We start from the raw sequence: 24253 nt of genomic DNA on the forward strand, positions 1-24253 counted from the left end.
CTTTTTACATCTTATTAAAAATGATCTGGATAAATTTGCTTCTGATGCAAAGGTAAGAAGAAATGTAAGTTAAAAAAAAAGATGGAGAAAGGGGTAAGTGAGTTGGCAAAAATCTGGCCAGTTGCGAAGGGGATTAAATGCATAGGGAGAGACGTTATGCTTCAGTTTTATAGGACATTGATGAGACCACATCTGGCAAATTGAGCATTATGCAGGAAAATGTGAACACTCCATTTTGGCAAGAAAAATAAAAGCAGTGTATTATTTAAATGGCACAGACTACAGAGATCTGAGGTGCAGAGGGTTCTGCATATCTCAGAGCATAATTCTCAACAGGCTGTTATAGCAAATAGCAAATATCTGCAGTTATAGCAAATAATTAGGAAAACTACCAGAATGGTATTGTTTATTGTTTGGTGAATTGACTACAAAAGGAGAGAGTTTATGCTTCAGTTATATCGAGCCATGGTGAGACCACGTCTGGAGCACTGTGTATCGTTTTGACCCTGAGGAAGCATGTAAATGTATTACAGGCAGTTCAGAGAAGGTTTACAAGACTAATATCTGGAATCTGCCAGGTTGACTTGAGGAGAAGTTGGACGGGCTAGGTTCGAATGACCTGAGGTTCAGAAGAATGAATGTTGACTTGATTGCAACCATGCAAAAGTCTTTTGACAGAATGGATGTGAAGGGGCATTTACTCCTGCAGGAGGATTTAGAACTGGAGGCCACTGTTTGAAAATAAGGAGTCAACCATTTCAGTGATAGTCGACGTAGAACTTTTTGTCCGAGTGAGGTAGAAGCAGAGTCTCTGAATATTTTGAAGGCAGATTCTTAAATAAAAACAGAAAGTGCACGCAGCATCTGCGGAAATTGCCACAGGTAATATTTCAGGTCCAATAATTTTTGTGGGAACTGGGAAAGGGAAAAAACAAGCTAGCTTTTAGAAACAGAAAAAGTGAAGGAGGGATAGATAGAACAGAGGGAGTATCTTTGATGGGATGAAAACAAATGAGTTAATAGCAGGAGTCGGACATTCGGCCCTTCGAGCCAGCACCGCCATTTAATGTGATCTTGGCTGATCATCCCCAATCAGTACCCCGTTCCTGCCTTCTCCGCATATCCCCTGACTCCGCTATCTGCAGCTGTTATCCAAGTTTAACTTCCTACATAGTTACAATGAGGCCCGATTCAAACTTGAAGAACCACACCAGCTGATAGCAGCTGAATTATATTACATTACATTTCTTCGTCTGTTTTATGTAATGTTATTAGTGAGGCTGTGGGGCATGCAGAGCAGATTAGATCAAATTAGTGGAAAAAATATTAACCCAAAATGATATTAAGCAGAAGAAAGACACAAAATGCTGGAGTAACTCAGAGGGACAGGCAGCATCTCTGGAGAGAAGGAATGGGTGACATTTTGGGTTGAGACCCTTCTTCAGACTCAGACCGGTCTCGACCCAAAACGTCAACCATTCCTTCTCTCCAGAGATGCTGCCTGTCCCGCTAGTTACTCCAGCATTTTGTATCTATCTTTAGTTTAAACCAACATCTACAGTTCCTTCCACCACATGATATGAAGCAGAAGTGGCGAGTTCTGATATGGAAGGAAAGAAATTGTGAGTTACGTAAAGTTAGAGAATTTGATTTCAAGTTTAGTAGCTGCAACCTGCCTTAGAAGGTTAGAAAACATGGTGTGGTTCCTCAAGTTCGCATCGGACCTCATTGTACCCATGTAGGAAGTTGAACGTAGATAGGTCAGAATGGTATTTAATTAAAATATAACAAAAACAATTAAGCACAAGAATAGGCCCATTGGCTCACAATGACAATATCACAATCATACATGATGTCAAGACCTAATCTTATCTGCCTGCACCTAAGTCATATCCGTCTTCACCCTGCATATCCAAATGCCTATCCAAAAGTCTCTTAAATACATCTATCATATCCGCCTTAACCACCACCCCCAGCATGCAATGCTCCAAATATGGCCAAGCCAGAATCCTATAATGGAAATTAATCTTAAACTATTGGAGAATCTACCACTAACTTCCCTACCACTAACGTGGGGCTCACCAGCCTATAATTCCCTGGATTCTCTCTACTTCCCTTCTTAAATAAAGAAAGAACATTAGCTACTCTCCAGTCCTCCGGGACCTTACTGTGACTAGACAAGACACAAGATTGTTGCAAGTGCTTTTTTGGTGATAAAACGGGAATCTGAAATTTTGGTTGAATTTAAATACTATTATCATCAATATCATCCTCAGTACAACTGAAACAGTACCACCATTACTGTCTGTCATCTTTGTTGTACGTTGTACAAGACAGATGAATAATTTCCAGCATTAGGTTGCAGCATCTGCATTATTTTAGAATCACATTAGCTTCAGCATCTTGCTAATCTCTTGAGAGAGCTCTTATCCAGACGTTTTTTGGGGACATCCGGTGGCGCTGTTGATGGCTGCCTCCGCCTGCAGTCTGTTTGCCTTTTTATTTATTTTTATTTTTAATATGTTTAAAGTATGTTTTGGTTTTTTTTTTTAGTACTTTATGTGGGGGAGGGGGGTAGGGTAAGGGGGAAATCGTCCTTCAGTCACTTCCTGGCGAGGACGTGACTATTATCCGAGTCCCGCCCTCGCCCCCCTCCACACGGCCTACCAACTGGAATGGCGCGGCATTTCCTGCCGGGATCGGACCAGAGCTTCAGTAGCGGCGGCGCAGCGCTGGATACATCCCGGAGCGGGAGATGCCTTACCTGGGATCGCAGTTTGAGGCTCAGGAGTGTTGGGCCTGCTGCATCGACATCGCGGAGCTGTGGTTCGCGGAGCTCCCAATGCGGGCGGTGCTGACCAACATCAAGGAGTCCTGGGACCCTTTGCCGGGGGCCGCCAACATTGAATCTCCACCCAGCTCGGCCTGTGGACTTCGGGAACCACGGACTCCGGTGGGAGGTGGCCGATTCAGAGGTCTAGGCCGCTGAGGATGTTCTTCCGCCCAATGTCGGGGTTCCATCGTTCCCGGCGAGAGGGCCTGAGCATCGAGCCGCCCGTAGCGGCAACTGCGGTGGGCTCGGAAGGCAACGACCACGGGTGAACATCGGGGAACATCAGCGAGGAGGTTGACTGGACTTTGGTTCCTTCCCTCACAGTGGGGAACTTTGGTGCTGCTGTGGGGATGTTTGTGTTGTGGACTATTGTGTTCTGTGATTTTGTTTTTTTTATTCGTATGACTGTATGGGAAATAGCATTTTGTTGTCTCTTACTTGAAGACAATGACAATAAATTGAATCAAATCAAAATCAAATCAAATCCAGACGTGTTTTCAAGATTTCTTTCATTTGTAGCCAAAGATTTTTTATATCCCATTTTTTTGGGGGATCTGGGAGCTCTTAGATAGGGCAGCATTTATTGTACATACCTCATTGCCCTTGTGGAAGGTGGTGAGATAGGTGGTAAGATAGGCTTTCTCTAAGGACATTTAATAGCCAACCACATCGTTCTAGGCCAGGGATCACACAAAAAGACTAGGGTCGGTCAGGATAACGGCTTTCCAGTAAACATTAATAGGATATTTCCTTACATAATTTTTAGTTTAGTTTAAAGAAACAGGCCCTTCAGCCCACCGATTCTGCATCAACCAACGATCCCCGCACGTTAACACTATCCTACACTTGGGACAATGTTTTACATTTACCAAGCCAATTAACCTACAAACCTGTACGGCTTTGGAGTGTGGGAGGAAACCAAAGTTCTCGGAGAAAACCCACGCAGGTCACGGGGAGAACTTACAAACTCGGTACAGACAAGCACACAGAGTCAGGATCGAATCTAGGTCTCTGGGCACTGCAAGCGCTGTCAGACAGCTGTTCTATCGCTGCGCCGCCTTTCAGATTCTGATCGTTTTTGCGGTCATTGTTCATAGTAATTGTTGGTATTCCTAATTCCTGATTATTATTTGAATTTAAATTCCACAGATGCTACAATAGAATTTGAACACTGGTCTGTGGATTATTTGCTCAGGGATTCCAGTTCTTGAACTAATGTACCATCACTGTATAATGTACGCTGATTAAAAGATACAGCATGGGAACTGGCCCCATGGTCCACGCCAACCATTGATCACCCGTTCACACCAATTCCATGTTATCCCAGTTTCACATCCACTCCCTGCACACCAGAGGCAATTTACAGAGGTCAATTAACCTACAAACCGGGATGTGGGATGAAATCGGAGCACCCGGAGGAAGCTCACATAGTCACGACGGCAATGGCGTCATGATGCAGAGCTTTGTCAACGGCATCGCTGCGTCACTTTAAACCTTAACTTGCAGAATTGAAATTCCGTTAATCATCTGGACTTTAAGAAAATTAGTCATTCATAATGGCCACTGAAATACTGAATATCATCTGGTACAATATAACCTTCCAGGCAGAAAATCCGCCATCTTTTTGTGACCAGATGCATCTGTCTAATGTGTGTGTGTAATGAGAATATTTTTTTAAGTAACTTCCGGCAATGGGCCTCAACTCGAAAAAAATTACTACATTTAAAAAAAAATAAAAGAGCTGAATTGAAGTGAAGTCGGATCATGATAGATTCTGATCCTGTGATATTTTGGAGGGTAAAATCTTTAAAATATTATTTTTCTAAATATAATTTCCAGCAGCAGTTTATTAGCATGAGTAACGATTGTCAGGGTCCGCTTGTTTATTGCCTTGTTATTTCGGAGCGTTGGAAAACAGCTGATAACTATAAGTGAGTCATGCATGCATGTAGTCCACATCCGTCTCGAATTGAACATATTCAATTTCTGGTGTTTCTAAACGATTGTTCTGATTGCTGGATTGAATTGGTTTCCACATGTGGACAAACAGATGGAACTATTTATCATTAAGAGTCACACTGGGAATTTGGGCGACTTGTGCCGAATACCCCATTTACAGTGCCCTCCGTAATGTTTGGGACAAAGACCCATCATTTATTTATTTGCCTCTGTACTCCACAATTTGAGATTTGTAATAGAAAAAAATCACACGTGGTCAATGTGCACATTGTGAGATTTTATTAAAGGGTATTTTTATACATTTTGGTTTCACCATGTTGAAATTACAGCTGTGTTTATACATAGTCCCTCCATTTCAGGGCACCATAATCTTTCGGACACATGGCTTCACAGGTGTTTGTAATTGCTCAGGTGTGCTTAAATGCCTCCTTAATGCAGGTATAAGAGAGCTCTCAGCATCTAGTCTTTCCTCCAGTCTTTCCATCACATTTGGTGTTTTTTATCAACATGAGGACCAAAGTTGTGCCAATGAAAGTCATAGAAGCCATTATGAGACTGAGAAACAAGAATAAAACTGTTAGAGACATCAGCCAAACCTTAGGCTTACCAAAATCAACTGTTTAGAACATCATTAAGAAGAAAGAGAGCACTGGTGAGCTTACTAATCGCAAAGGGACTGCCAGGCCAAGGAAGACCTCCACAGCTGATGACAGAAGAATTCTCTCTCTATTAAAGGAAAATCCCCCAACACCTGTCCGACAGATCGGAAACGCTCTTCAAGAGTCAGGTGTGGATTTGTCAATGACCACTGTACGCAGAAGACTTCATGAACAGAAATACAGAGGCTACACTGCAAGATGCAAACCACTGGTTAGCCGCAAAAATAGGATTGCCGGGTTACAGTTTGCCAAGAAGTACTTAAAAGAGCAACCACCGTTCTGGAAAAAGGTCTTGTGGACAGATGAGACGAAGATTAACTTATATCAGAGTGATGGCAAGAGCAAGGTATGGGGGAGAGAAGGAACTGCCCAAGATCGAAAGCATACCACCTCATCTGTGAAACACGGTAGTGGGGTGTTATGGCCTGGGCATGTATGGCTGCTGAAGGTATTGGCTCACTTATCTTCATTGATGATACAACTGCTGATGGTGGTAGCATTATGAATTCTGAAGTGTATAGACAGATCCTATCTGCTAAAGTTCAAACAAATACCTCAAAACTCATTGGCCGGCGGTTCATTCTACAGCAAGACAATGATCCCGTATATACTGAGAAAGCAACAAAGGAGTCTTTCAAAGCTAAAAAATGGTCAACCACTCGATCTGAACCCAATTGAGCACACCTTTTATATGCTGAAGAGAAAACTGAAGGGGGACTAGCCTCCAAAACAAACATAAGCTAAAGATGGCTGCAATACAGGCCTGGCAGAGCATCACCAGAGAAGACACCCAGCAACTAGTGATGTCCATGAATCGCTGACTTCAAACACTCATTGCATGCAAAGGATATGCAACAAAATACTAAACACGACTACTTTCATTTACATGACATTGCCCAAACATTATGGTGCCTTGAAATGGAAAGACTAGGTGTAGAGAGCTCTTTTATACCTTCATGAAAGAGACATTTAAACACACCTGAGAAATTACAAACACCTGTGAAGCCATGTGTCCCAAGCATTATGGTGCCCTGAAATGGGGGGACGATGCATAAACACAGCTGTCATTTCTACATGGTGAAACCAAAATGTATAAAAATGGCCTGTATTAAAATCTGACAATGTGCACTTTAACCACATGTGATTTTTTTTCTATTACAAATCTCAAATTGTGGAGTACAGAGGCAAATAAATAGATGATGGGTCTTTGTCCCAAACGTTATGGAGGGCACAGTATATTGCAATTCTAAATTCACATTTGTGCTCAAATATCAGCTTAATGGCAATGACTAGAGAATGATGAAAAATAGGAGAGCAGTCTTCTCTCCCTAGGTTAATATTTCCAAATACTTTCCCCCCCTGAGCTGCACAGTGGGCGATTGGCTTTGTGCTGATATAATTAGCCTTGCTTGGTCGAACACCCATTTCTGATCTGCAGCCAACTCCAACTGTAAATGTAAATTAGATCTTTGTTAGTTGTTTATACTGAAAGTTAAGCATATCTGAGATTGGTTACAAAAATATCAGTTTCTGCTTAGCGTCTCTTTTTTTGCAGATTAATTGATCTGCAGAGGAAGTGTGGGTGCAGATGAACTCCTTATATAGCGAGTGAAAGTTCAACACTTTGTCTCAGACCTTTACATTTCTTGGTGACATTTTATTTAAATAATGTTTGGTATCTGGGCATCCCTAGCAAGGCTGCCTCTGGTTACATAGAAACATAGAACGTAGACATAGAAAATAGGTGCAGGAGTAGGCCATTCGGCCCTTCGAGCCTGCACCGCCATTCAATATGATCATGGCTGAACATCCAACTCAGTATCCCATCCCTGCCTTCTCTCCATACCCCCTGATCCCTTTCGCCACAAGGGCCACATCTAACTCCCTCTTAAATATAGCCAATGAACTGGCCTCAACTACCTTCTGTGGCAGAGAATTCCACAGATTCACCACTCTCTGTGTAAAAATTGATTTTCTCATTTACTCTTGGGAAGCTTGTACATAGCTGCCTTCTTCTGGACATGACACTGTTGGATGGCAGATTTACATCAATATGTCAAGTTTGTGTGTGGTTGACTGACGTATTGATCGACTGACAATTTCACTGGAATTATCACTACTTCTACCCAGGCATTAGCACTGTTGTTCTCACTATTTCTCCACTCTAGTTGCTAGAACTACCTTAACCTAACTGTCAACCAAACCTCACCACGAGTCAGATCAACTAACATAGAGCGGACCAGTGGTCAGACCTGATACTTTGTATGCATATGTTATCAAGAGGTGATTATAGTTGAGAACTGGGCAGGAGACAAATTAGTGAGTTTAAGAAGGAACTGCAGATGCTGGAAAATTGTAGGTACACAAAAATGCTGGAGAAACTCAGCGGGTGCAGCAGCATCTATGGAGCGAAGGAAATAGGCAACGTTTCGTCCCGAAACGTTGCCTATTTCCTTCGCTCCATAGATGCTGCTGCACCCGCTGAGTTTCTCCAGCATTTTTGTGTACCGACAAATTAGTGAGTGCTGGTTTGTATCCCTGTGACCTGCCTCTACGCAATATTTCAGGTTGCATATTGCATCGCTTGTGCTAATCCCGTTGTACATTCTAATCCAATTTCTCTTGATCTCATTTTTCTCCCGCAGGAGGTACAAGTCTCGACCCATCTGTGCCGAGCTCCAGGGGGATGTCCTTCGCTGCTATCAACAGAACCCAGACCAGACTCTCAGCTGCTCTGCCTTGGCCAAGCAGTATGCTCACTGCATCAACTATGCCAAACAGGTGAGCATGGTAATGCCAGCCACAGAACTGGAGACAGGCATGCAGTAGCAGGACATGGTTTGGGTGGGCGGTGGACATACAGCATAGACTATGGTGAACTGTTTGCTCTTTTTAATAACTTTTATGTAATCAATTCGGCATCTCCATCCTTTGAGTTTCTCAACAATATTTTTTATTCAAGCTCCATCCAAAAATGTTATTATTTTAATCATAATCATACTTTATATGCCAAGTATGTTTTGCAACACATGAGGAATTTCATTTGCCATACAGTTATAACAATAAAAAGCAACAGAACACATAAAATACATTTAAATATAAACATCCTCCACATTCCTCACTGTGATGGAAGATGAAAAAAAGTTCAATCTCTTCCCTTCTTTGTTCTCCTACGGTCGGGGGCCTCGAGCCTTTTGTTGTCGGGGCGATCTTGGTTCCCATAGCCGGAGGTCGGGCCCTCCGCTTCGGGACGATCATGCTCTTGCATCAGGGGGGGAATCTCAGCTCCCCCGCGCTGGGTGATCTGACCCCGGGAATGGTCGAAACCTTCTGCGTCGTTTGGAGCTTCCCGGCATCGGTCCCTACCCGAGAGTGTAAGCTCCTCGATGGTGAAATCCACAGGCCGCGGTTGGAGCGTCGATCCCAGGCAAGGGATCGCACGCTCCGGTGGTAAGTCCACGGCCCCGTGGTGGGGCTCAAAGTCAGTCCCGAGCAAGGCCTCCAGCTCCATGTTATTAGGCCGCCGAGCGACCGGAGATATGATCTGGATAACAATCATATCTCCGGCAAGGTAAGATATTGCCAAAAAAAATCCCCCCACCCCCCACATAAAACAAACCAGAGAACATTAACACAAAGTTTTAAAACGCACCACAAATGACAAAAAAAAGACAAAAAGACAGACAGACTGATTTGCGAGGTTCCCATCGTGCAGCGCCCCTGGTGGGCAAAATTTTATGCTAGACTTTTCCTGATAGATAAGATCTCTTTTTCTTGCATATGGCGTGTACAGCCTAAAGTTGGAGGACAACTTGTTCTATTTGATCTTATTTGATCTTATTTGATCTTATTTGATTGTGCACGCTGGGTTGATTGCATTCGTCGAAACAGGGAGGACCACGTGAAGGTTGCAATTTTCCACCTCAGATAATATCTGATATGACTAGACTTACTCATTCCATTCATTGTGAATATTCGCTACGTGGATAGTGTATCAGGAGACTGTCTGTGCAAGAATCAATACTTATATTATGGGTGTGCTTCCACTAACAATTTGCAGCACAGATGCAGACCATACAGTCCAGCTGATATGTACCAATTATTATGTTCTACAGGAGATGCAGCCCATCCAAAGTGTTCTAAATCTAGCAGCAACTTATGGTGATAATAAGTGTTATAATTTGATCCAAAGATGTCACAGGAGCTGGGAATTAAATATATTTGGACTAAAAAGTTAGAATTAGTTATGGTGATTGTGATTGGATTTTCATAATCCATCTTCCTTTTTATCATCATTATCCACTCTGCCATGCATTCTTGACATTGAAATGATACCGCACAGCCACAGTGTCTGGGCAATTGGTGATGGACAATGAGTGGTAGCCCTGCCAATGACATTTACATTCTTCGAATGAATAAATAAAACTTTTTTTTTTCTCTTCTAGTAGCAGCTCTGTTCTGGTCTCAGTATGTTTTATAAATACCTCAATGAAATGCAAGGCAGCAATTCCATCAAGTAATTATAGAGCAATGCTCTCGATGAATGCTCACAGAACAAATATATTCAATTACTGCATTAAACTAATTTTCATCTGTTATGCTGCAACTATTGAAAGTCTCGTGATGTTATTAGGCAGCTGCACTAAATATCATGGAGATGTAATGATGTAGGTGAAAAGGGCACACAACTGATAGCGACCCAAGTTACTGAATGTGTTATGGTGTAATTACTATAGAGAAACAGGAGAAGTAGTTTACTGGGAAACAAAGTGATCATTACTTGAACAAAAACAGAATGCTCAGGAAATATACGGCACATTGATCTGCATCAATAAAGGACGTTGATCCTTTATTATTCAATGATGTGTTTATCTTTCCTGCTCAAGTATTCAATATTTTGCAAAGTCAAAAGGGAACAAAACCAAATGTGTTGTTAAATATTTAAAGATATTTGAAGGCTCAGACTGAACAACAATGTTACTTAGAACAGTACAGCAAAGGAACATGCGCTTTGGGCTACAATGTCTGTGCCAAACATGATGCCAAGACCAACTCTTATCTGCCTGCACATGATCCATATCACACTATTCCTCACATATCCATGTGGACATTCTGCATAACTAAATGAAGACATTTGAAAATCACTGTCAAACTAGTGCCACTCACCCATGACATCCTCTCTGTCAAATAAGCACATAAGAAGTTAATAGAAACCAAATTGTGGGAGGAACTCAGTGGGTCAGGCAGCATCTGTGGAGGATATGGTCAGACATCATTTTAGGTCGGGAACCTTCGTCGGTGGAAGAGGAATGAATGGCTTCATTGGTTAAAGATGAAAATAAAATCTGTGCCATCATAATATCAGGGAAATGTTCCTGTTTGTACCGCAGTCCTAACAGTAAATTTAACGTTATTCAAAATAGGCTGCGTTGCCAAGATGCATTGCTCCAAGTCACATACATGGGAGCAAATGTTCTTATAGAGCTGATAAAGTTAACAAACTCTACTGTAAATACATTTTAGATACAGAATCAACTCTTAGATTAAACTATTTGAGATATCAAGGCTATTTCATTTTTCCCCATTTTATCTCAATTCCCAGATTTTTTTTCTCTATCCTGTAATACCTTTATTTCAGATAAATTGTTTGGCTGACATCTCTTCTGGCTGCTCAGATATGTGTCAATTATCCATGACATTACTCAGGTTGGGAAAGGAAAGGAAATTCTCCAGGTGCCCTATTCAACATTGCACCTTCAAACCAACACTACTAAAAATCATAAGAACACATCATTCAGTCTTTCATTTCCTGCGTTGGGACCATTACTGGTTGTGCCAATAGCATGCAATGTAGTAGTGACAGCATCAAGAGTAATTCATTGGCTTGAAGCACTTTTGGAATCAGGAGGTTAAAAGAAAGGCACTGTACAAATGAAAGTTCCCTTTCTCAATTGCTTGCTTATCTTTTAAACATCTTGTGACATATGTGCTATTCTGAGATTTGAGCAGCCTTTTCTAGATTTACAATTATCCGTTTGTTCAGAATTCCTAAAATAGAGAGACTTCTTTGTCGGCATTCAATGCCTTTATATAAATGTCTTTGTCAGATCATGCTTTAACCATTTCATCTCCATATATCCAATCTTGCCCCGTGTAATCACTTTCCATCAACAATATTTAATTGTTTTTTTAATTGTTGTTTCTTTGACAAGGCCATTAATTATTGCCTATTTCTTGTTGCCCATGAACAGAATGCATCTAGAGTTGCATATATACCTGAGCAGGTGATGAAGACAGATATCCATCCCTGAAATACCTTTGTGAATCAGAATGGTCTTTACAGCAATCCATGTAATCGTGCATTTTTACCAGTTACTACATGTTTTACATTAAAGTTGTTAACTTGATTTTAAGAGTGACGGTTGCTATACTCTTGAACTCTTAATATTAAGTCTAAGCCTCTAGATTATTGGTGTACTAACTTAACCACTATAATACCATTGTACCCCTGAATATCATTCTTGAAGTTGGGTTCCAAAAATCGAACTCAATGTTACACAATATTTTGTTCAAACTTTTTATTATTTTTAGAACAACGGACGAGGCACATCTAGACACCTACATAATTCCAATGACTTTCTGTTCTCGATGTGTGAAGTGCAATTTTTTTTAATGTGTAGGTACCATTATAAGGTTTTGGAAGTGTGGTGTAAATTGGTTTCTGGATGATGAAAGACTTGCCAAAGTTTTTCTTTTATTTCCTACACATTTTACTTTGTTGTACTTTGCAAAATACTCCAATCCCAATGCGAAGTTAAAGAGAAGAAAAGAATATGAAATGTGAGAAGACTATTCAGCCCATCAAAACTACAAATTTTGTAGACCTGTTAAGATTAAACCATCCATCCGCAATTTAAAAAAAATAACATGCAGGAGAACACCAGGCAAACAATAGCTGCATAACTAACAGTAGCATTGTGTACCTTTCAGTCTCTCACTTTTCCTTCGAGCCCCTGCTTCTGCTGAGATTAATCAAATATCATCAAGATTGGGGCCTGTCATCCCAACATCTGTCATCCCTTTAAGCCAACATCTTTATCCTTGGGCCATACAAATTCCATTCGCACCATATTCCATTATTGTCCTAAAGATGTACTTCCAATCTAATGTGGAGAGGGAGTGGATTATCCGCTTCTGCCAGGAGGTGGTGAACATTAGAACAGTATTTGTGACCCAACTGGTATTCAGTGAAATGAACTACTGACCTTGAGACACCAAGTTGAATTTGTTTAAACAATTAAATAAAAGACTAGTATCAGTACTGGTGACCATGAAACTACTAGATTATCTTTTTTTTAAATTCAATCAAGTTCCCAAATGTCCTTGGATAGACGAAAATCTGCTATGGCCTGCTGTGATTATTCCGAAATGGCCTTGCAATTCCTGGGGCAATTAGGGTTGGATAATAAATGCTGATTTTGAACTGTGCACATTGCCAATTAGCTAAATGAGAACAGTAAAATGTTTATTAGGTGAATATATTGTGTTTATTAGAATCTATTACCTTAATGGGAATATGGAAACTGTGGTAGATATACCACACAGGCACATTTCGAGAAGATCATTTAATTGACCTTGGTTACCCTTCTCATCGTTTTTTTAAAATAAATATATATGTCTTGTTTCTTTTCTTGCATTAGAGCCTTCTGGGCAAAGGAGGTTAAAATAGTCTCCCGTCTCATCAAAAAGCCCTCATCATCTACTTGGACGACAGATCACCTTTCTGAAGTAATCAAAGAAACGCGACAAAAGCATCAGGACATTATGGGAAAGAGGAAACAAAGGGCCATTGTCACCACAGCAACAGCCACAGCAAGCACCCTAATTTAATTGGTGGGGATATGTTTGGCATGGTTGTGAATGTCTTAACAACCTGTCAGGCTTCTAGTCCTACCAAGAATGTGTTCAGCTTTTCTGTAATTGTTCTGTCCTATGACATTATATGGAATATTTTTGTTTTGTTTAACATGAGGCCTTTGAAAAATTCTAACAATGATGTGATTAAATCTGTCTTTCAAAATGCAGCTGACTTGGCCTCAACTACTTGGTTGTCTGAGCTTTCGATGTACAACATGTCTTGTTATTTTGAGTGTACGCATTACACAATACAATTCAGTATTTTTTAATTTTTAAACCCCCCCCCCTTGCTGAACAGTATTCCAGACATTGCTTGCACATTCTGATTTTTGAGCTGCACTGAGATAAGCTCATTACAACCTTAGACAGGACAAACTCTTTGAAATTACTGTTCTAATCAAGAATACGCTTCACTGAGTCTGGTGCCTGGACTTGTGTCACATTATAAGAGGTAGCCAACTGGCCCCGAACCAGGCTATCCCCTGTGGCCTAATGATTATCTTCTGAGGGTTTCACATGGGGTTCACATCCATCCAAAGTTCTTTCAACTTAATATTGAGGACTAAATTTGTGATTGTATCTTTGATTTATGGTCTGACCCCCAAAGTGAAGTGGGAGAGCAATGTCTCCTTCAGTTGAATCTCTCTTCATTTAGCTACAGTGCTAATTTGGGTCCTGTCTCAGATTCAAACGGCAAAGTGTGAAAGAAAAATATTTTCCAGTAACTCTGTATTGGAGTATGAATGACTCTTTAGAGGTGCAAGACACTGCATAGGCTGGAAACACTCACTTAGTTTCTCTTTTCCTCAGATATTCACTCCACTGCGAGTTCAAACAGAGGGAGAAGGCCAGGTGCAGCTAACCTATTGTTCTGTGGATTGATGTCAACTTAGTTGTTTTAATAAGTCCTGGAAAAATGTGTTCCGCAAAGAGAACAAACTAAACACAAAGGAGACTTGTGGGTAAATAAATACAAGGGACAATTGAAAGTAAGCGTAAAGCCAAATATTAAGTACATAGATAGCAGTGGAGAGCACAGGAGAGAGGTTTAAGAAAAACAATTGGAGAGACAAAGAGAAACCTCTCTTGTTAGGCTATTTATGTTTTTTATCAATGTACATAAAACAAAATAGTGAAATAGTTCATATAACATTAATAAAAGACTGGATGGGAATACGACAATAACACAGAAAATAGGATGATGGCTGAAATATTAAATAGAATAGTTTAGTATTAATCAGCATAGATGGATGCTGAATCCATCCAAAAGAATGATTGACTAGGCTTATAGTCACTGGATTTAGAAGGATGAGAGGATATCTTATAGAAATTATTAAGGGATTGGACAGGCTAGATGCAGGAAAAATGTTCCCCATGTTCGGAGAGTCCAGAACCACAGGTCACAGTTTGAGAATAAGGGGTAGGCCATTTAGGACTGAGATGGGGAAAAACATTTTCACCCAGAGAATTGTGAATCTGGAATTCTCTGCCACAGATGGCAGTGGAGGCCAATTCACTGGATGTTTTCAATTGGATTTAGCTCTTGGGGCTATGGGGAAAAAGCAGGAACAGGGATAGACACAAAAAGCTGGAGTATCTCGGCGGGACAGGCAGCATCTCTGGAGAGAAGGAATGGGTGAAGTTTCGGGTCGAGAGCCTTCTTCAGCAGGAACAGGGTAGTGATTCTGGATGATCAGCCATGATCATATTAAACGGCGGTGCTGGCTCGAAGGGCTGAATGGCCTACTCATGCACCTACTTTCTATGTGATGTTCAATAATGGGTAAGTAGTCAGGTATGGGCACTTAGAGTAGTAACAGGGGATGTATTAAGATATTTGGAGGATGAAAGTCCTGGTGTGGGTGTATTGCATTTACGCATTATGGAAAAAAGACAGCCAAGGCCTTGCTCCACTAATTAATAGCCTATTAGACTTGGGTATAGTTGGGAGAAAACTGATGGATAACTTACACCTTTAGTAAGGAAGATTGAAGATCATGCCTGGCAAATTATAGATCAGTATTTAACACCAAAAGGATGGAATCTCCACACAAAAAAAAGAACATCTAGAAATGAAAAGTATAAATAATGAAAAGTTAGCTTGAATTTCCAAAGGGAAAATCTTGCATGTCTGCCATTATTGAAATGTTTTGAAATGGGAACAGAGAGGAGATAATGGTAATGTAGTTGATGTCATGTAGATTTTAAAAAATATATTATTTTAATAAAAGGCTTCCTATGAGTTACCTCATTATACACTAATGAATGTGGAGTCAAGGGAAATAGAAATACTCAGTGGATTCAAGGCAGAAAACAGACAGTAGGAGTAAAGAGTAACCATTCTCAACAGAAGACAGTGAGTTGTGGTGTTCCATGGTGATTGTGCTGGGACCACTGATATTCATGATCCCTGTATCCTGGAATGAAAAAAAAACAAACAATTCCTAAGCGGCAGCAAGCCTTCAGGTCACATCCCAAAGGTATGCAGTTTAGCAGGTTAATTGGCCATGGTGAATTGCCCCTGGTGTGTAGAAGAGTGATAGATTATTTTTTCCTACTTCAAGCATTGAAGTGGATAATGTAATCTTTCCATATAACATTGCATCTGCCATATTCTTATTCACACTTTATCGAATATTTTCCTTCGAATCCCTTTTACAATCTCTTCCCTACTCACAATCCCACCTGGTTTTGTATCATCAACAAATTTTGAAATATGCTATTTGATTCCCTCAAGTTATTGAATTTAGCAGTGAATAACTAGGAACCAAGCAGTGATTCCTGTGGTTCCCCACAGCTCCTAGCCTGCCTTGCTGAGAAAGCTGTATTTATTCCTCCTCCTTGCTTTATGTTAGCCAGTTCTCAACCTATTCCTATATATTGCTCCCAATTTTATATTCACTGATCTTGCAGACAAATGTGTGAGACTTTACTTAAAGCCTACATCTATTGGTTTCCATCTTATCAGTTCTACTGGCCAATAGATCCATGTTGACTCTGCTCCGTCCTGTTATTTTCTGGCTGTGATATTGTTAAAGATTCCAGCACTTTTTCTGTCACTGATGGCAGGTGAAATCAGTAACGCTCACATAACAGCTATTATGTGGCATGTGGCTCTCTGAAGCAAAACATGCAACTCTTCAAGACCTTTCATTTCTGTCCCGGAACATGAAAGTTTACCATGTCAGCCATGTCATCTCTGGGTGCCCACTCTACCACCCACCAAATGGAGCTGTGTCAGGGCCTGGCAGACATTGACGCAGAGACAACAACCTGGCTGCTCAACACACGGCTTGAGATCTAACTATTCGTTTGTTTTATGTTTCATTCGCAAGAAGAAGAGAAGAAGAAAGTTTACCATACTAGAGTACAATGATTATTAATGCTAACAATGGGGCACCAGTAAAAGATCATTTTGACTATTTGAACAATCACATACATGGCTCTTGTGGATAATAGCCCCCCTTGATGTGTGAACTAGTTAAACACAGTGATAAAAGAATGTATAAAGATGAATGCAGATCTTTTAAAAAGGAACAGGAATACAATTTCTGCTTTGTGCCTGGCCATGGTTGAAGTGTGTCCGTTTAATATGACAAATCCATTGCTCAATTCAAAACAAAGCAAAGATTATCTTAATTAAATGTAAACCCGAATCTGCAGTTCCTTGTGCCAGACAAAATCAACATTTTCCAGCATACAAAGGACTCCCTTCAAACTGTCCTCATAAGCCTGTAACCCAACTTCATGGAGTGTATGTCTCAGAAGAGTCCCGTACATCAAACTGACGTACGTAATTAAATACTTGTATTTAATTTAGTTAAAGCTATTTAACTTTAGATTTTATTGCAATTAAAATTTATTTGGTTAGCATATTGGAGGATTTAACTATATCTAGTTATATATGTGATATAATTTAAGACACCAAGTGCTGGAGGAACTCAGTGGGCTAGGCAGCATCCACGGAGAACATGGATAGGTGCCAGATTAGATCAGAACCCGTCTTTAGAGTCCCAATGCGAAACGTCACCTATCCATGTTCTCCATGCTGCCTGACCCACTGAGTTACTCCAGCACTTTATGTCTTATTTTGTAAACCAGCATCTGCAATTCCTTCCTTCTAAATGTAATATAATTTTGTGTGTTTGGTGGGGTGAAATATCCTCTAATCTGTGGGAATTCTTCCAGAATCAATTGAATTTTGGAAGACATTTACTACAACATCCATTATCTCTCCAGCTGCCTCCTTCAAAACTCTGGGATTTAACTCAGAGGGTCCTTAAGTTTTATGACATTTAGTCCACTAATTCTCTATTTTTTTGTTACTAATAAACATTTCCTTCAGTTTGTCTTGCTGGAACTTCCTTTATTTTGTTGTACTGCTTATAGCTCTGGTAGTGCTTGTATTTTAAGTATTGCTTGTAGGGTTTTTCTGTACAGACAGACACAGGAATTTGCCCTCTTTAATTTTAATTTTAATTTTACTTTGATAAATAATATCTGATACCCTGGTTTTATCTTGTACTGGTTTTATCTTAAACTTGTTTTACCAGTTTACCTTCATGTTTATCTTCACCTTTCTTCATTTGTTTCTTGCACCTCCTCAGAGATCTAAAATGCTCTCAATTTTCGACTTTGCCGCTACTTCATCATGTATATATTTCTTTCTTTTAATGCAATCGTTAATTTCTTCCACGGATGGATCACATTACTGATGGGTTTTCGTGCCTTCAAATAATTTCATTTTGCAAGTCATGTATTATTTCTTAAAATGTCAGCCATTACCTGTCCAGCGTAATACCTTAAATCATAGATAATCTATAGCCAACCTATCCTTCATACCTTTTATAATTTCTGTGTAGATTTAAGACCCTAGTTTTGAAGTGAGCTACATTTTCAAACTTGGTGTAACTCATTATTATGGTCACCAATCCCTAAAGATCCCTTTACAGCAAGATTATTAATTAACGTTCTCTGTCCATGATATTAGTTTCCAAATAGCTCTTTCTCCAGTTGGTTTCTCAACATATCGATTGAGAAGTCATCTTGTATTCCATGAATTCATCCTTCACATATAATTTAATCTGTCCAATCTTTACATGAATTATTGTATCTCTATGATTATTAAATTACCCACATTTGGCCTTATGGTTAATATCTGGAATACATTGCCAGAGAAGGTAATGGAATTAAACACAAGTACTATGTGGTATTTCAACATAGAAATAAGCAAGGCACAGGTGGATACAGTCCTAATGTGGGCAAATGGGATTAGTGTAGATGGGAAAAACAATTGACATGGATTGATGGGACGAAGGTCCCGTTTCTGTGCTGTATGTTGAATGCGTGGCTAATTTCCTGCTGCATGCCATGTTCACCATTTCACCATTATTATCTCTTAGCCCTCTAAACTAATTCTAATTCGAATCATGATCTGCAAACCAAGATTATTTCTCACCACCATGCTGATCTCATCCCTTATTATCAGCACTATCCCACCTCCTTCACTTCTTTTGCCCGTCCTCCTTAAATGGCGAATATCCCTGAACGTTACACTTAGGTCCTGGTCACCTCTCAGATACACTTCTGCGAAGATCAGGTGTAGATCATGTAGATCAAGGCATTCAGGTGTAGCTCCCCTAATTTTATCCTCTGAACCACTTTGCCTACATTGATCCCTTCTGTTGCTTGGATTTGTTTCTGCCTTCTTAGCTTCCCTCTGAGAATCCCATCAAAAGCCTTCCTCAAAAACCTTAGCAAATACCCATGTGTGGATTTGAACACAGTCCTATTGAAGTGTAACCCACCCAATTTGTACAAGTCCTCCATGCTCCATAAAGCGTCTCAATGTCTCAGAAAACCTAACCCACCCCCTACCCCGAACCTCATTGCAACATCATTTATTTGGATACTAAGTGCTGGAGTAACTCAGTGGGTCAGGTAGCAGCTTTGGAGAACAAGACCAATCGTCAGACTAATCAGAGTCTGAAAAAGGGCCCTAACCCAAAACATCACCTATCCATGTATCCAGAGATGCTGACTTGCAGTTACTCCAGCATTTTGTGTCTTATTGTGTTTCAGACAGCACCTGTAGCTGCTTGCTTCTACCAACATTGTTTTGTTCTATTCTCCTGTTTCTACACTTAACATATGCACTGGGAGTAATACTAAGATTTGTATCTGTTTTTTTAAATATCTTTCCTCGTTCTTCAAAATGTGCTTGCAGAATCTCACACCTTTTTGAACCCCTCTCAATAGTTCTGATATAGCCCTGATGTAAAATTTGTTCACCCTCTCCTTTCAGTATGTTCTGCAACCAGTGAAGAGATTGCTGTCAATGAGAGTGCAATTAAGGTCAATGGTTGAGAGACAAGGAACTGCAGATGCTGCAACCTTGAGCAAAACATAAAGTGCTGGAGGAACTCAGGCCTGATCTGACCTGCTGAGTTCCTTCAGCATTTTGTGTTCAGATCAAAGGTTCATGAGAGAATCGAAATTGGGCAATTGTAGAGATTGTGGAAGCTTTTGAAGGGCTGGAAAAGGTTTAAGAGTTATGAAGGAGCAACATCAAGAGGAAATGTGAATGAAAGCACAGGCTGGACTGATGAACAGCACCTGGTCTGAGATGCAAAATGAAAAGCAGACTTTTGAATTAATTCAAGTTTAAATTGATTGAAAGTGATTTAGTTTTGCCTTTGGGGTTTTCAACCAATTAAAAGAACTGATAGTGCAGATAGCGAGAAACCCTTTCCTTGGGTTAGAGAAGATTGGAGGGCACAGTCAAAAAATTGCACCAGTCTTTTCAGAAGCAAAGTTTGGAAGAACATTTACACACAAAAACGGGAAGTATGGTGCACCTTTCTACATAGGTATTAAAGGTTTTCACATATATTACAGGTTATGCAAACTGCCATTTGTATTGCTTAGATTGTATATCGTTGACCCTCTGTTATATATCATACACCATTATAAGATTATTACTACATTATTAGATTGGACAATAGGTGCAGGAGTAGGCCATTCGGCCCTACGAGCCAGCACCGCCATTCAATGTGATCATGTCTGATCATCCAGATTATTAGATTATATATCATACACATTAATTTAACAGTGACATGGTTAAATAAATTAAATGGACTCTTCCTTTCCTATATGTAGGAAGGAACTGCAGATGCTGGTTTAAAACAAAGTTAATCACAAAAAAGCTAGAGTAACTCAGCTGGTCAGGCAGCATCTCTGGAGAAGAGGGATAGGTGAAGTTTAGGGCTGAGGCCCTTCAGACAAGGGTCTCGATCCAAAACATCACCTGTCCTTTTTCGGCAGAGATGCTGCCTGGCCCTCGTAGTTACTCCAGCTTTGTGTGTCCATCTTCCTGTCCTGGACCTATTGATAGAAATCTCATCTATTTCACACACAATGTATTTTGTTTGCAATTAAGCTTAAAAATTCCAGAACATCCCCAAACTGAGCCAAAACCTCCTATAGCCTCAGTCTTATCAGCTATCAACTTTATCAGTTGAAGTCTGTTAACCCTCATCATGGTGCCAAAGTAGACCATAGCAGTTGCATGGCAATAATAAAATACCTTTGATACCTTTGATAAGGAGTAAGCCATTTAGAACGGAGACGAGGAAACACTTTTTCTCACAGAGAGTGGTGAGTATGTGGAATTCTCTGCCTCAGAGGGCGGTGGAGGTAGGTTCTCTGGATGCTTTCAAGAGAGAGCTGGATAGGGCTCTTACAAATAGCGGAGTCAGGGGATATGGGTAGAAGGCAGGAACGGGGCACTGATTGGGGATGATCAGCCATGATCACATTGAATGGCGGTGCTGGCTCGTAGGGCCGAATGGCCTACTCCTGCACCTATTGTCTAATTCAAACATAGTAAATCTGGTCAAGGACCGAAATAAAATCCCGATTCTGGATTAATCTAAAATGAAATCAGAATGCAGGCAATATTCAGCAGGTCATGCTGTATCCTGTGGAGAGAGAAACCAAGTTTATGTTGTGGATAACCTTGTGTCTCAAGAGAGACAGGAGTCAAGTGTGTTTCATTATCATTGGCACCAGGAACAGAACAATGTAACAGACTTGATGCCGCATGACAGGCATATTCATTTGCCAGTTATCCACCTTGGCTTCTTAACTTAATACCCAAGTTCAACAAAAGTCTCTCTTTCTGAGTTTGGACATTTTTGTAGTTACCCTCATCTCAAGAGATGTTTGCTCTTAACATCTGAAGAAGGGTCCCGACCCAAAACATCACCCATTCCTTCTCTCCAGAGATGCTGCCTGCCCCACTGAGTTACCCCAGCATTTTGTGCCAATCATCAGATGTTTGCTATTGTTTGACTGTGATAGTCTATCCATAAACATTTCAGTTCTCGTGCCGAGTCCAATTCTGAAAGTAACTTTACATTTGTGTTTGCAGTTTGGATTTCTGTCTCCTCATATTTATTTAACTAAAGCTAGTTCCTTATCCAGAGAACCCAATAAAATAGATGCACTACTCAACAGCAAGAATGAGAGAAAGTGATAGCCTTAAACCAGACTATCTGCACATCCGTAGTATCTTGTAGATTTTACATCAGAATTCCAGGTGTATTCTTTCTCTTTCATCTAAATTTTCAGTTCCTGTGTGAACAGAAAGAGCTATCCTAATTGCCGGTAGCAAAATGCATGCTCACTGAAATTAAGCTTTGAAAAAATGGTTGTAAAATGAATTACTCCTGACCATCTACCCGTGCTGCTTGCAACACCGCATTATCAAAGACTTCAGGTTAAAGTATGCAAGTCTGCTTCTAGCTGTGGTTTAATTTGCAGCTCTCCTTCAATCACTGCACTCTAAACCTCCGCACTTATTATACATGTTGTTTGTTTCCTTGACCTGCTCCTGCAGTTTATTTTATACAGCAGACATTTTGTTTTCATCTTTTGCATTGTGCCATCTCCATAACCACAGTGGCAGATGTGATGCCCCATTCAAAATGTTAATTGGTGAACACATTCAAGATATTCTATGAAAGCAGTTGCCCCAGTCACAATTTATGGCTGTGTGATACACAGCACATCACGCATTAGGTTTTAACGTGCTACAAAATTACGGTACCATGGGTAATCACCGGGTGCAGTATTGTATTCAATCACCCTATTGTGAACGATAATGAGATTCAATTTTGATAAACCAATAAATTTAAAATCAACTTATCCCTTCGGCTAGCATCTTCCACCGTGATACAGATTGCAGTGTGAGCTTGCAGCCTAAGGGCCAGTGTGACATTAAATACTTTGATATATTTTAAAATATGAAATCAATTTTTTTCTCCCCCCATGATTAAAATGTTGGAAATTAATGTTAGAAGTTAGCGTTGGCAGAGAGCTCAGTGGAATTTACATTTTCAGTGTTCCACGGAGCATTGACCTGCCAATATGTCGTCATGTTTAACATTTCCAGATACTTTTTAAGGATAAACTCTGATTTTCTGTTGTGGTGGTAATCAGAGGGTGGCGAATCTGTGGATCGATAGTGAAGGCCAAGATTGACAGATTCTTGATTAGTAAAGGCGTCAGAGGTTACGGGGAGAAGGTATGAAAATGGGTTTGAGGGATAGATAGGATCAGCCAAGACTGAATAGCAGAGTAGACGTGATGGGCCAAATGGCCTAATTCTGATCCTGAGCGATGAACTTCATCAAATGTTGGACCGATGTGTCACCAAATAGTTCTGTTTGTTTCTATAATCAGAGCAATGCACTAGATCGAGATCAAAGTGATACTGACTTCTGAGATCAGGTTCAAACCAAAACGTTCTTTGTACAAAAGGGGGCACAGTGATAGAATTGCTGCCTTACTGCACCAGCGGATCAAGTTCGATCCTGACTTTAGGTGCTGTCTGTACGGAGTTTGTACTTTCTCCCTGTGACCGCATGGGTTTTCTATGCAACCTCCGGTTTCCTCCCACACTTCAAAAGCATGCAGGCTTGTAGATTAATTGACTATTGTAAAATGTCACTAGTGTGTCGGATAGAAGTCGTGCAAGAGTATCAAACAAGACATCATGCAAAGGCTCTGGAATATGATGAACCCTTCAGCCAAAGGGTGGTGAATCTGTGGAATTCATTGCCACAGACGGCAGTGGAAGCCAAATCACTGGGTATTTTACAAGCAGAGATTGATAGGTTCTTGTTTACTAAGGGCATCAAAGGTTACAGGGAGAAGGTAGGCGAATGGGGTTGAGAGGGAAAAATAAATCAACCATGATTGAATGGTAGAGTAGAGAATGGGCCGAATGGCCTAATTCTGCTATTGTCTTATAGTCTAAACTCATGAAGACAAGAGTGGGACGTAACTGATAGTTGGCATGGGAATTGTTGACTAGGCTGAGGCAGTGGAGTGATTTATTTTGGTCACGAACTGACACCCCACACACATATATATACACACCACACACATATACACACACACATACGAGTGTTGGTTATCATTGAGTCTCTCAATGCCACTTTGATAATATTCAGATGTGAATGCGAGTCCCACAGCTAAGCATTTGCTGCCCTCGTTGTCACCTCCTGCGTGACCCCACCCCCATGACTCGCCGAATGAAATGTCCTTCAAGTTTCAATCATTAGCCCAGAATAAATTTAAATCCAAATTTCAGAGGTTAAAGGACTACATGCAAATTTATCATGCCTGTTGACAAGCCAAGCATTTTTGAGAGCTTTAGAAGTCTAAATGCTTTCATAATTACTGTACATGATCCACACAGCTTTAATCTGCAGTTTTAATCACCTAATCACCTAAATTAAGAATTGTAATTAACAGCTCCAGCATTCCTCTGGAAGATAGCCATGTGCAAGTTCCACAACATCTAAATATATTAACTACC

General features: G+C 40.4%; 1 protein-coding gene across 1 annotated transcript in view; it reads left to right on the plus strand.

Moving 5' to 3' along the window:
* The window catches only part of chchd3 (coiled-coil-helix-coiled-coil-helix domain containing 3), a 224566-nt gene extending 211033 nt beyond the window's left edge, over positions 1 to 13533 (plus strand). Inside the window, exons 7-8 of the mRNA XM_033040094.1 lie at positions 8097 to 8232; positions 13152 to 13533. Of these exons, the coding sequence (XP_032895985.1) occupies positions 8097 to 8232; positions 13152 to 13175 (160 nt within the window). The 3' untranslated portion in view covers positions 13176 to 13533. The remainder of the gene's footprint in view (positions 1 to 8096; positions 8233 to 13151) is intronic.
* Positions 13534 to 24253: the final 10720 nt, after the last annotated feature.

Source organism: Amblyraja radiata, chromosome 21 (assembly GCF_010909765.2).
Source record: "Amblyraja radiata isolate CabotCenter1 chromosome 21, sAmbRad1.1.pri, whole genome shotgun sequence".
Taxonomy (NCBI): Eukaryota; Metazoa; Chordata; class Chondrichthyes; order Rajiformes; family Rajidae; genus Amblyraja; species Amblyraja radiata.